Raw genomic sequence first — 14,570 nt, 5'->3', positions numbered from 1 at the left:
GAAGAACAAACCCCCAGTGCCCGATCAGCCATCTTATTTCCTCGAGGCAGAGATACAGCGGCTGTGAGCAGGGACGGAGGGAATTTCCGCAGCCGCCCAGGAAGGATGATGAGGGGCCTTGCCCACTGGCTGGCTGGTCCTATAAAGGTCTAATGGAATTTGGTGGATAGAGAGCACAGCTCTCTGTACTTGAAGAACATTCGCCAAAGCACAGATGTTTTTCTTCTAACTGTAGACGCTGGCTGACGCGTACATATCCTTTTTTCAGGGCTCGGCAGACAGGTTGTTTCTGGAGTGACTTGTCCCCTCTAGCTTGGGACCGATGCTCATTGCTAGATGGAAAACACATCTTTGGCTAGACAGACAGAAGTCTACATCACTGAAAAATGTTTCCATTTTGGGAAATTCCCCAAAATAAAAGTGTCTTTCTGGCTCCTGGCCTACATAACTAACCACAAGGACATCTCAATAAATGAGAAAATGGATTTTCAATAGTTTGCCACAAGGGCGATATGTGATTATAAGCTCCTAAAGATTTTTCTGTCCCATTTTAGGAATAAAAAGTTGATTCATTTTTTCTGGTTAGTGCCTCAGTGTTTTCATTAGGGGTTTTCTATAAAGATTTTATCTGAATCAGAGTAAGAAAATTATTTCAGAGCTAGGATAAAACTTTACCTGTTATATACAGCGCTGGGTGTTACAACCTGTTTTGAGCTTAACAAATTACACAGAAACTTTATGCTCAGGAATACAATATATCAAGCAAAGCAGTAATTTTTCAAACACTGCAAAGTTCAACTAATTCAGATAATGCGAGTTTAGAAATGCAAAATTGGCTAAAAATGTAAAAATATTATAAATCCTATTAACATGCCAATTAAGTTTGTTTTATTGGAATATTTTAATTTCCTAGCAATTAAATAGCATTTAACTTTTTCACCACAAGTATTTTATAATATGGAAAGACACATTCATCTTGTATTTGTTATCTGTCAAGGTTGGTATGCTAAATAACAACTTAGCTTACATGCCCTCATCAAGTGTCTCAAGGGTAAATTTAAATTTTCAGTAAAAATCCAATTGACTTGAAAGGTAGACTACAAAATTGTATTAATTCTTTGCAGGGGAAAAACCATGACAAAGTTTAAGCTTTGTGATTTTTTTAAGTAATTACATGGTGGGAAAAAAAAGTACTTTCCAGAGAATTGTGAATGAGATACTGCTATATAAAACCAAAACAAGAGCACCATTTCTGTACTATTAAAGTTCCTAACATTTGCATTTTTTAAAACTACATTTCAGTTGTATAGGAAAGTTCTAATAATCAGAAAAACACAAGGCTACGGTTAAGCTTACTTGTTCACATATTTCCAACCTCTAAATCTGCAAAATAATGTTGAAGTTGCAAGTCGGCACCATCCGCTTCCCTGAGGACATGACGGTGCGCTGCTGCTTCTGCCTGGTCGTGTGCACAAGAGCACCCGGGTGTCCACCGGCAGGCCACCTGGGCGTTGGGGTGCACTGTATCTCATGGGTCAATGTCCAAAGTCATTGTTAACTGTGAGCACCTTGAATTTAAGTTCCAGAGGGGACACAAATTGGAGCCATGAGATGCCCCCAAATGAGGAGCCACATCAAAAACTTCACAAAATATCTTTGAATAAATTATACCCAGATCTCAGAGAATAGGTCACACCTGTAGGATTTAAATATCATCTAAAATGTCACTATGTGAAACCACTTCAGAAGCACACTGCCCACTCTTGTCTGAACCAATAATGTTTCTAAAATTGCCTTTATCCATATTATCTTTAAACAAAAGTATAGTTTTATTGGTATTGTCATTTTGACACTTGATAGCTATGTGACCTCAGGCAAATTCCTTAACTTCTCTTGCCATAGTGTCCTCATCTGTAAAATGGCGAAGGCCGTGGCAGGGACTAAGTGGGTTATGTGCCTGGCAGGTGATAATCACTGGGTCAGTTGTTAATACTGGTGTTATCACTCATCTATTAGATTAGCTCATAATCTTTGCAGAGAAGCCATTGGCACAAAATTTAAAAAATCAATTTTTAACAAAATTCTTGTTTTTTTTCCAAAATGAAAAAGACTTTTAAACAAATGCTCATCAGATCCCAAAATGACTATCACTTGGCTCAGAATGGTCTATCCTAAGCACATTTGGATTCTTTCCAGTTTAACTAGCCCCCACCTCTCCCATCTCCCCACCTCCTTACCCCTGCAACTAAACCCTTATACAAAGATGAACTGAATGTGCTGATCAAGACTCTGTAACAGATCCTCCTGAGGCATGCCTCCTGCGCACAAGATTGGTAAGGAGATGAGTTCCTTCCAGAAGATGATGTTGAGAGATAACAGCAAACAGGTTTCATTCTTCTGGATACTCCTTACTACCTGCATTCCTTCACCATGAGGATGAGGAGAGCTCTTCACCTCCCCCATGTATATTTGAGTGGTAGCTTGCAAGCACACCTCTATGTTCCAATGTGCCCAGACTGATCTAAATTTATCCCTAGGTCCTCTGTCTAGTGGCCCTGTTCGTAGCTAGATTTGAGCAAGAAGCCCCCATCCACTGCCAGGGCACTCCATTTTCCACATCTGTGCTGAGGGAGAGACCAGAATGCACCAAATCAGCAGCCTCCACAGATGACACTCAGCATTCTCATGTGAGGAAAGCAGAGCTGGACGAGTAAGCCTGCTGAATTAAATTTGTAAGCTACTCTGCAGGATATAAAGCTAGAGGGGTCATTTCTGCAGTCACTATGCTATTTATATAGCATAGAGTGGTCACCTACCAGCTCTGGGTAGTAAGAATAGTAATTTAAGTTCAAATTTTTATGTCAGGATTTAGTGTCAAACAGGGAGACACTCTTTGCCCCTGCTGCCTATCTTAGATGCGTGCATGAGGATCCCAGAGAAACTGACCACCTCCTCTAGGCTGCAGTGGGTACAGTGGACCACAGCTTCTGGAATCTGGTTGTGGAACCCCTTCCTGGAGAACTATTATTTGAATGTCAACATTCTGGGAGGCAGACAAATTTAGCAAGAGGACACTAAGTCACAAGCATGGTGACAATACAAATATTCAGTGCTGGTGGTTGAATCTGTCATTTCCTAAGTGCTATTGGCCAGCAGGTTTCTTTCCTTTTCTTTTTCTTTCTTTTTTATTTTATTTTTTACAAAATAAGCAAATGTTAATTATACACACACATAAAATTACATAAAAACAACACACAAACTGCTTGGAATGCAAATACTCTTTGGTTTACTCATCAAAATAGCAAATAAAAAATAACAAAAACCTTATCAGTTAAATAAAAAAGTGACATTCTTTATTTACTTATCAAAACTTATTAAACATTGAAATGCAATAATTTTCATTCTTGTGTTCTGCAACAAAATGCTCTTTTCCCTTTTGCCCCTGATCCCCCTTTTTTCCCTTTTGCCCCTGATAGGAGATGGGCTCATATCTAAAATAAAGGTGGTTTTATTTTTCTTAATACCACTTACTTTTTATTATCTTAATATCAAGAACTATCTAGATTTTCACTTTGTCTCTTACATTTGAATTGAGTACTAAAAATGGAGATTCCATCAGAACATTTTGAGGATAACATGAAAGTGAAGCCCTCAACAAGCATTTCAAAGCAATGGTATGGGAAAATTACATTTTGGGGAATTATCATGTTTTAAGAAGTATCGCTGCTGGTAGTAAAAAACAGAACTCGACTCCAGAGACATTATTCACAACATCAGATACAGTTGGATTCTACAATACTGATTTCAGAGAAGCAGTTTTCTATTTCTTTGAGGGTTCAAATTGGACTGCCTTAATTCTTGAATGTCAATGACAAAAATCTTTAAGAAAAGAATCTTTAACAAAAGGTAGACTTGAAAATGGAATTGTTTCAGAAGGAGAAATGACAGCAAGAGAAAGTTCTTGGCTTTTTAAAAGAGGTACATATACATGGTAAGGGATAAAAGTGATCCAAAATGCGTAACTTTGTATATGTTAGAAATATCCAATGTGTCACTAACACTACGACAACTGCCCTGAAAAGGATGTCCCAAGGTTTGGAGCCATACATGCTTGTCTTTGTATAACTCTATCTTGGCATTATGTAGTCACACATCTTTCCCATGATCTCTTAACCCTTAGGAAGCTTTTAACCACAGTTTCTGGCAATATGCATTTCTCCAAATAAAATGAGCCTCATAAAACATCATTAATGTTTGACAATTGAATTGGTCAAAGTCTTTCTGAAATATGTGTTTTCTTCAAAAAATGCTTCTTTTCCTTCATAAATCAACAGTGCTCCGCCTTCAAATATATCACGAGCAGTTACAATCTTAATTCACATGCTCATATGTTCTCTTCATCCAACATTTTGTTGACACCATCACAAAGTTTTTGTAAATGGGGTTTAAAATTCCCAAAGGGATTATATAAGGCAGCCAAGAAATCACAATCTGAAAAATGATCAAAGACATTATTAATCCGTCCGTGTGACTTGGCGGTGAGGTGGCGCTGGATGATCTGGTGGAGCATCTCTCTGCACTCGTTCAGCAGCCTGGACAACACATTCCGGTCAAAGGTGTAATCCACCTGGTGGAAACTGACCACGGTCATGGCAAGCTGATGCACTTTCTTCTTAAACTTCTCCATCAGCGCTAGCTCGTCTTGATTAAACTGATTATTCCTGTAAAGAATAGCCAGCTTGATGACTGTTTTGATGAGGTTTTTGATGATTTTCTCCGCCTCCTTCTTGTTCTGGGTGTACTCCCTGGTCACCCGGTAGAGCTCATCCAGCACTTCGCTGCTTGTGTCATCGATTAAGGTGGTGGCAATGGATTTGGACACCATTTTACCCAAGATCTTCTTTTGTGCCTGAACGGCCAGGTTTTTGGAATTAAAGACATCTGTGGCCACTAAAAACAAAAGGTGGGAGAATAAAAGGTCAGTATCAGTGACAGAGCAAAGGAAAAAAACAGGTATAAAGGTTTATTTTCCTTCTAATTTTCCCACTGTGCTTTGCTTCCCAACTACTGTCAATAGTTTCTGTTCGGAAAAGAACTAAAAAAAAGTTTCCTACATCTCTTTCTGGGCATTAGGTTCTCATTTGTGAATGTCACAGGTTGTTATGCATCATCTTTAAGGTCTTTGGCAATTCAAGTATTTTATACCTTCTGCTACGTGGTCAATATTTTGTTTAGAAGTTAAAGGGTTCAATTTTCTTAAGAATAACACTTTCTGACTATAAAAATACTATATCTCATGAAGCAGTAAGTTTTTAGTTAAATTTTATAGGAAATATATCAAAAATATAAAACAACCCCCAAAGTGTCCTCTGAGAAACAGTTACCAAGAACTTAAAGAAACTCATTTAAATGTAAAAGGGAAAGATGAAAAAGCTATGATATTGAGTAAAATGACAAATTCATGGGAGCAAATCAAAAGGAGAGTCCTGCTTTATAATCTACTTGCAAAAAGTCAAATTTCCCAAGACACAGGCCGAGCCAGTACTTACCAGTTTGGCCATCCTAACCACCCCGAACTTCAACTCCCAGAAAGAGAATATTGGAACAAATGTTCTTTGGAAAACTTACTGTCAACTGCTATTTCTGATGAATGGCCACTGTTCCCTTTACATTTTTATACGGTTCGAGGAAATAACCATAGTGTATGACCTAATAAAATTTACTACATGAACAGTTGGAAAAAGCTGATGATGCTTAGAATTGCTTTTGAAATCACTATAACTGAATTTGACCAAGGTTTAAGGCACTATTCTTATAGTTGTATGTGTTAAATATTAATGAGACACTATGTGATGCTCCTAGCTTACAGCCAGTCAGTGCAAATAATCAATGTTTATTCCCCAAACCAAGTTTATTTTTCCTCCAATTCCCCCCACCCCAACATGCTGTGCATGTTGCTCCACCATGCTGTACTTTCTCCCTCTTCTCCTAGGTCCTCAGAGATGGAGATCTCAGGGTCTGTCTTCACCTTTGGGTCCAGGAGCAGCTGTTCCTGGACCCAAACTGGGTCTCTGAATGTGCATTCATTCAATAATGAAAGGTAAAAGACTTAACAACACAGATTATGTAGAAATGAGTCAGTGCATCACTGATATAAAGTTATTTCTCGTTTGGACAGGCTAGCAACATTCTAGAAAACTGCTGCTCCCAAATCCAGGCTGGAGTACACATCAGAAGATTCACCCCCTCAGTGTGGAAATGCTATGTTGGATTTGAAATTTGGGTCAAAGTAGCTCATGGTACATAGCACAGGTACCTGCAAAGTGGTTCCTAGTGACCATGACATCATTCTTAAATATATGGGGCCATGCACAGTGAAAGAACATCTTGGTTAAACTAGAAATGGTACCCTCAGTCAAATGTCGATATTTAAACTTCTGAAACATGAACTGAAACTGCAGAAGAAGAAATGAAATCTACTTAGAAAAAGAAAAGGAAAGTAAAAATGCATGAGAAATAGGTAACTTTATGAAGGTTTTCAAGCTTTTTTAATGCTTTCATCATTTAACCAGCAGTCCATTTTTATTCCTACTCTGCAATGGTTTGCAAAAGAGCGTGTAGGTCGATTCACACTAAAGAACTGGTATCCAAAGAAATGGCACACATGTAGTTAATATTACCATATTAAGACCAGGGACTATGTCCATTACTGATTTCATGATACAGACCTCAACAAATAAGTAAAACTGATTTATACAGAAAGGGATACCCCCAAATTTTCAGATATACAGCAAATAAATTAGATTCAGGAATTCAAGGTTATTCTGCTTTTAATCTATTAGAACATGGCACAGTCTGCAAACATGCCATCTGGGATTTACTGCAATATGTATGAGACAGAGACAGTGTTGTACCCTGTGAAATAATTGAAGCCAGAAGGGGAGCTGTTCAAAAGATCCCTCTGTGCTCCTTTTACCAAGGCTGGGCTTGCAAGTTTGCACCTCTCCTCAGCCACTCTTCTCATTAAATCTAAATGTCCCATTTCATGTCAAACATACAGACCAAACAAAAACTCTATGGTGCAGCACTTGTACTTCCCACAAGAGAAAGCAGAAAAGGCAAGACTGCTGCCAACGAAGCAAAGTCGTTCCCCATTTACTGGTAACCACATCTGAACCAGGACAGAGAAGTTGATCTGTGAGGCTTTCACATTTGTTTCAGAGGAACTTCAAACCCTGCTCTGGACACACAGCAGCAGCTTCATACTCTCATTTTATTATTTGCATTTTATCTGGTGCAGTCATCTTTTAAAATGAGAAGGAAGCCACTCCCCACCCCCAACCCCCAACGAAGGGAAGATATGCATACAGCAGATTTCTTTTCTAGTGTTAGTGAAGGTTTTTTCAGAGCTAACTGGGGTTTGTGGCTGAGAGTGGGCCAGGACTGTGTGGTCTGTGATCATGAAATATGATTTTTTTCTAGCAAATTAACTGCCTTTAGCCATTCCTGCTCAGCCTCATTTGTCAGTTCCACATCCTCTACCAAATCCCTTAAAGGCCTGGTATATCTCAGAGCTAGGTCTGGACCAAGTTTTTCTGCTTCACTCTACCCTCACTCCTGTGTGATCTCATCCACTTCCATGGCTTCAGATACATCCATGCGCCAATGACACCCACAGTTACAACTCAGCTCTGACCTCTTTTCTGGACTCATTTTGCAAACACATTCAAGGTTTTTCTTTTCCTTGGCTATTCTGCAGGCATCTCAAATGTACCATGTCCAAAACTGAATTCTTGATTCCCTCCTGCCCCCCTTAGTACTACCCTTCCATTCTTTACTATATTAATTAATAGCATCCCTTCCATCCATTCGCTCAAGTCAGAGACCTGGAGTCACCCACCATACCATCCTCTCCCTTACACATCCCATTACCAAGTTCTTTTTATTCTACTTCCCTCAGTTCTCTCAGTTCTATTCACTTCCCTCCATCTCCACACACATCAGTCTAGTTTATGCCCCTTTCCAATCTCTTCCCACATAATAGCCAGGGTTTTTTTAAAGTGTAAATTTAAAAACAATACTCCTCTTGCATTCTTTGCTAACCATCACATTTCCTTGTTCCTGAAACTCCCATCATTTGCCTAAATTTTTAATGTCTGCTTCTCCTTACTAGAATTTAAGCTTTTTGAGAGCAGAGACTGCTCTACGCCTTGTTTACCATGTGCTCCCTGGATCTGCAAGGGCGCCTGGTACATGGTGCTTCTGACTGAAGCAGAATCAATTCCCCCCCTCTCTTCACTGTACTTAAAAACTTCTTCATGAAAACATGCTGACCTGCAAAATGAGAGCTTTAAATACGTACGTGGGTGTTTTGGAGGGGGAGTTACTTTAAGAGCTAGAAAAACAGATATTTGTTTTATCTAGCTAAATATGTGGTTTTCTTCTCCTTAAGTGCACTCCAGAGTGTGGTTTCTCTTACAGCCATCAATCAGCTCTTTTAAAGAGGGCAGATTTGTTATACAACGAGAAAACACCAGAGGACAATAACACAAATATTTAGTGTAAAAGCTGGGTGCAATGGTCCTGATTGAGATACAGCAGAATAAACAACACAAGCCCGCCTCCACTTCTGATGGGATTTATGATTAAACATGTGACAGAGGGACAGACCAAAAGTATCACATGTCCTGGGAAGCAACCAAGATGTGACTAGAAGATGTTCTCAGGACAAAGTGCCAAGTATTGACTCAACGTTTTGCCTACTAGGATGAATTCACTTGTGTTTAAAAATGCACATGTACGCTGTTGACTAATGAAACATGATGCTATATGTTAAAAATAAACAAAGGATTATTACTATATTAAAACTATTTCAGTGCTTTATAGAAATATTTGTAAATGTTATTTTCCACGTACTTATCTTACTGCTCCTCCCCTCAGTCTCTGTATCTCCTTTATTATATATTTTTTTGCTTAATCATATGGTCCATTCAGCAATGCTTACTGAAAAGCAAACAGATATCCAGGGATTCCTGGCTTTAGCATCGACAATTATAAATCTGGAGGTAAACATTAATGATAAAACTATACTGAGCCCTGTGTACATTTTTTAAAAAGTGCTCAGAAGGTAAAAACTAAACACTTGTATAGTTTTAAGCAGTGAAAAACTATAGTTTATGAAATTAACTGAAATTCCATATAACATTACTCAAGTCACTTCTTTACAACCTCACCAACAGATACATAATTTCTTCACCCAATTTGTTATACCCTGGAACTTTTAAACAGTGACTGCAGATGTGCATTTCTGTCACTGCTAATTCTTGCATAGTTAAAATTTTAAAATTGGATCAAGTGGGTCCAGTATTAGAAAGCATGAAAAAGGAACAATTAGGAGAACATGTCTGACAGCTGTGGCCTGTTAATAAAAGGTCTTTAGACAAATATACAAAGCCCCATCTCTCTAGCATCTGAGTAACTCCAAATCAACATGGGGCTTAACAAAAAAGGCAGCTTTGGGGATAAGCAAATGGCCGTAGCCAACTGCAAACACTGTCGCAAGAAGTCGTCAGGCTGAGAGCTGACCTCCCTACACTGGGATTTGGTAGTGTTCCAGGAAAGCAGTGGACAGTCGGAATGGCTGGAGAAACTCGACATTCAACAATCCCAAAGTGGGTGGGAAATTCAACAGGATGGAGAAGAAACAGCAAACAAAAAGAAAAGGAGAGTGTGTGGCAAGGGAGAAGGACCACAGTCCACAAAAGCAGCAGGTTCCAACCGTGAGGGGACACCCTGGAAGGGTCAGAAGCACTGACCACGGCAGCCAGCTGGAGGCAATTGCATTCAGAGAGAAAGGACAAGAGCCAGGCACTTTAACCCAAAAAATTGGCCTTAGGTCACACAGATGGAGGCCCCAGCACAAAAGAACATAGTCTTGAAAGAATCAATGTATCTGGGATCCCTAACCTGATACTGAACACCAACTTTGGTGTGTATGAATTTTCCTGATGCCAAGTGGTTAAAAACCAATGGTACGCATCATCGCAGTGACAAGCTAAGTCATTCACTCCGTGATACCTACCGTTTCCAAAAAGTATATGCTCACTTTAAAAGGCAACATAATAAAAAATACAAATACAAGGAAAAGCAGTGACTTTAAAATGGGCCAATAAAGAAAAAAATATCAGTGGGTGGCTTTCCAATGGCATACTAGGAATTGTAAAGCATCCTCCTCCTCCAGATTCTTCACACTGTCCCTTACTTAGCTACTAGACAACTCTGAGTGGTAGAAAACCGATTGTATTGCAAATGGCTCTTGTCCACAGAGACACGAGTGTCTGGTGGAGGCGCAACTGATTTCACGTTTTCTTGTCCACCTGTATTGCACTTGGAATTCTCCTTTGAACTAATTATGAGTTTACTGATTCACCATTCATTAATGAGTTAAGTAATATTTTTGACATGCATACTTTGTGTTTGATGAGAGCTATGAGAGTTTTACCTTCTTAAAAGCATACCCCTTAACATACATTAAAATTTATGAAGTGTAATGTAAGCTTGTGGAGAATTAGTACACGCTTCCTGTGGCAACTTATTCCCTCAGGATCCTGGAAAAGAAGAGTTTACTTATAAAAGTCCAAATATTCTCTATCTAATGTTCCGTGTGCTGACACACTGCTCTGGGATATTACTGAGACTCAGTTTCCCCATCCACGATGAGACTAGCAAGTCCCAGCTCTTGGAGTTGTTCCAAAGATAAATGAACATGGACCACATAGAACATGTCCCACACGATGCCTGGCACAGAACAGCCCCCTTCACAGGTTTGTTTAAAGAACTCAACAAATTACACTTCAAATATATTCTGATGGTCTTTTGTACTGAATCACATTTGGTCAGAATTAATCAACTCCTTCTGGAAGTAATATGGGGCTGAGCAATGCAAAGCGCCAGATGGCTGTGTGAAAACAGGGACCTCACACAGTTCAGTTAGTAAGGGGTTATATTTCCTTTTCCATGATGACATTTTTGAAAAATCTAATACATATTAAAACTTTATCAGGGAATTTCTTTTTTGAAAGGTGTTGAATCTCTTGTTAGCACTAAATTCAGTGCTACAGGGACCCTGTAGCATAAGGTTACTTTGTCTTGAAAAAATTGGAAAACAGAATTAAAGGCTCCTACAAAGAGACAGAAGGAGAAACAGAGTCAACATCCACACAAAACTGTGCAACAGAAACAAGGTGAATAGGAAATGGGCCAAAGATAAAGCTGAAGTGAAAATCCATAGCAGCCGACAAGATCACTCCAGTCTCATTTTCTCACCCAGAGTTTCCTATGTCTCCCAGTGAACCCAAAGGCAGGGCAGGAAGGCAAGGAAGAGCAGCATGGATGGAAAGAAAAGGCTCAAGGTCAAGGGTCCTGGGCTGTACAGTTGGGTCAATTTAATTTCTTTGTATCTCAGTTATCTCGTCTGCTAGGTGGGGTATCATTTCAGCTGAAGTGAGACTGAATGAGATACAAATCGGAAAACACCCAGCAGAGCGCTGGGCTCCTGCCGCAGCACAAATGTACACAGAGTTTTGCTCCCTTAATTCACATCACTCGAAATGAAGGAGTAGTGACTCAAATCAAATATTTGCACACACTGTATTCTTTCTACTTGTTTCTCCTTCTATTCCGTTTTCCAAATTTGCAGACAACGGAAATTATGTCTTAAAGAAAACACTATGGCCTTTCCCTGTGTGATCTCAGACTATTTTTGTTGCTTTAATTCTGCAATTTCTTCATGATTTTGTGTCTCTTATTTCCGTGGCTTAGCTGAGTTTCAATTCCTCTAACCTCATATTAGACCCCATCTCTGCTCTTTCCTGGCACTTTGCTCCAGGAATCTTATGACGCCTCCACTGCTTCCTGTCTGCATGGCACAAGTTCTCAGAAGAGCTCACTGATACCAGGGTTGGAGGAAAGCTTCATGATATTTATACGAAGTGGTATTGTTGAACCCCAAGGAATGTCAGTCTGCTAAATATTAGGACAGAGGTTACAGGAATAGAAGCAAATCTTGTGGCCACCCAAAGTCAGAGTGGGAGGCTTAAGGTCACGAGAGCCCACTGGCTAGCTACGATATTTTGAACTTTTACTACATTATCCCCAAAAGTACCCAGAATCTGAAGTTCTCTTACTAAAACCTAACAATCAGCCCAAGAGGGAGGTTATTATTATCCCCACTTTACAGATAAGGCAACTGATGCCCTGAGAAATTAAGTTACTTTCTCAAGGCCATAAGTCAGTAAGTAGAAGAGATGAACATGAACTTTGAATGTCCAACTTCAAGCTATTATCTTAAAAATTTTATTATACTACATGAACTTTAAAAACATAGCTTCCTCTTGAAGGTATGGGAAGACCTAATGATATTCAACTAAGTGAAAGAAAATTTAAAAAAAAGAAAGAAAGAGACCAGGTCTCCCTGGGGGAGAAAATGAATTCCATAAGGTTGATCAATGCAGCAGGGCTTGAAATAGTCTGTATTTCCAAGAATAAAGCTTAGCAGTTTTTAAATATCTAAAAATATAATTTAAAATACAAAAAATGTGCTTAAGTTGTTCAAAAGCCAGGATGTAAACATATAAAGTAAAAAGTCTCTTTCTTAGCTTCACCATCTTACTTCTAAGAGGTAACAACTATTCTGAGAATTTTGGTGTCCTTTCAGAGTCAAGTTTTTCCCCCCTGCACTGATAAGCATATATATGAAGATATTGGGCAGTGTAAGTCAGTCTTAAAAAATACAATGCTGAGTGATGAGAGATGATAGAGTACATAAATGTCTATAATTCCATGCACAATTATGACATAAAATGATGAGCTGCTACAGCTACATAGCTATTATCTTTGTCTGGTCCCAACATGCAACAGCAATGAGAGTCCTTCGATGAGAGAAGACAAAGTAGTGAGTGTGAAACACAGGTCTCTATTTAATGGGGGTGGGGGGTTATAAGTGTTATGATTAAGTGTTATGATTACTAAATGTGATACTTTTGAAAAGAGCACTATCAGTAATTACACCCTGATAACAGATCCGTGACTGTTCCAGGTAAATGTAAGTAGTTACTAAAGATTATGGAAATACTTAAGCACTAAAGACACTCAAGGCTAAATACGAAAGGGTCAAAAGTAAGGATTACCCAAATATTTAGGACAGGAGCACTAGCCAGCATTTTTTCCCAAATTACTTTGACAACAAAAAACTAGTTCTTCAAGAAGTTAAGTCTTATGGGGGAAAAAATTTCTCTCTACTTAAATAAGTTGGGGAAACACGGTACAGTAAGGTCCCCCTTGAAATGTCTTAAGAATATTAAAGGTCTGAGCATCAGTGCAGTCAAGGAACATTTTAACTTCACTCACCCAAGCTTCCCGCAGAGGCCCCATTAACAGATGTGTAGAACAAGGTCAGTGAAAATTACTGGCGAACAAGTGAACTGAGGCTTTTGCTGTTCCTCGGGAATGGATTCACAGTTGTCTCATGCACACAGGGGAGGGCAAGACAGGCACTCAGGCAAAGCTAGGCAAAGCAGTGACTGTGAACCCCAGCTCTAGAGTCATACTGTCTGGGTGAGAAGCTTGGCTCTCCCACTGAGTGCCCATGTTCCTGTGGTGAATTCCCTAATCTCTGCATGCCTCAGTTTCCTCACGTGCAAACGGGGAGACTGAAGGTTTTTATAAAGATTAAACTAGAATAGTCCATATGAAAGGCTAATGGATTAGGATAGTGCCGGATGTAAAATAATTGGGTTGATTTCTATGAACTGGTATGATTATTGTCATTGACATAGCTGTCATTACTGAGGTAGACGTTGCTGAGGTCCTGATGCTCTGGGATGACCCAGTCTTGGATCATGATTTGTGAAGCAATAGTGAGGGGAGAAGAGAGTGCATCAACCTAAAGACACGAATCATTCAGCAAAACTTCTGTTGAGCATGTATCAGGTACTGTGGTTTCAAAGATAAATAACACTATCCCTTGTCCCCAGACATGGTGTAACACGGGTCGGGGTGGGGGGCAAATGGGCACATAGCCAGGCAGAATGCGAAATGCAATGGTGGCAAAGGGAAGGAACATTCATTTTGCTACATGGAGTGACAGAGGGACGCAAAGTTTGAAGGTGGTTTCACAAAAGGAGATTGATCCAAGAGATGGACCTTGAAGAAACAAAAGGTTCTGCCTCACAGAAATAAATGTGACTGCATTCCACAGCTGACCTATACTACTGGCTGGTTACAGACTACAAATTCAGCTCAGCGATGCATCTGTATGTCAGACACCCAGGATGCATATGGGATCTATGGATTTAAGACAAAGTTTAAACACGAATATGTGTAAGGTCATCAAGGCCCAGGAAAGCTCATTTTGAAGGTACTTCGTCTTCTTGAGAATATTAGCAGGGAGAGGACAGACAGAGCAGATATCGGGGCAGCATTCCTCGTGACATGGGTCATCTGCATCAGAAGGGCCTGGAGACTTCATACAGATACAGAGGGCCAGACCTTCTGAATCAGAATCCCCAGGA

General features: G+C 39.6%; 1 protein-coding gene across 7 annotated transcripts in view; it reads right to left on the bottom strand.

The window, feature by feature from the left end:
- Positions 1-3,331: 3,331 nt before the first annotated feature.
- The window catches only part of TNFAIP8 (TNF alpha induced protein 8), a 114,426-nt gene continuing 103,187 nt past the window's right edge, over positions 3,332-14,570 (bottom strand). For all 7 annotated transcript variants that reach the window (XM_045838144.1, XM_045838145.1, XM_045838146.1 and 4 more), the window contains one exon: positions 3,332-4,950. In XM_045838144.1, coding sequence (XP_045694100.1) covers positions 4,385-4,950 — 566 coding nt within the window. In that variant the 3' untranslated portion in view covers positions 3,332-4,384. The remainder of the gene's footprint in view (positions 4,951-14,570) is intronic.

This window comes from Phyllostomus hastatus, unplaced genomic scaffold (assembly GCF_019186645.2).
Source record: "Phyllostomus hastatus isolate PE091 unplaced genomic scaffold, TTU_PhHast_1.1 phas_contig_254, whole genome shotgun sequence".
Lineage (NCBI taxonomy): Eukaryota > Metazoa > Chordata > Mammalia > Chiroptera > Phyllostomidae > Phyllostomus > Phyllostomus hastatus.
This window is presented reverse-complemented; position numbering and strand designations above follow the sequence as displayed.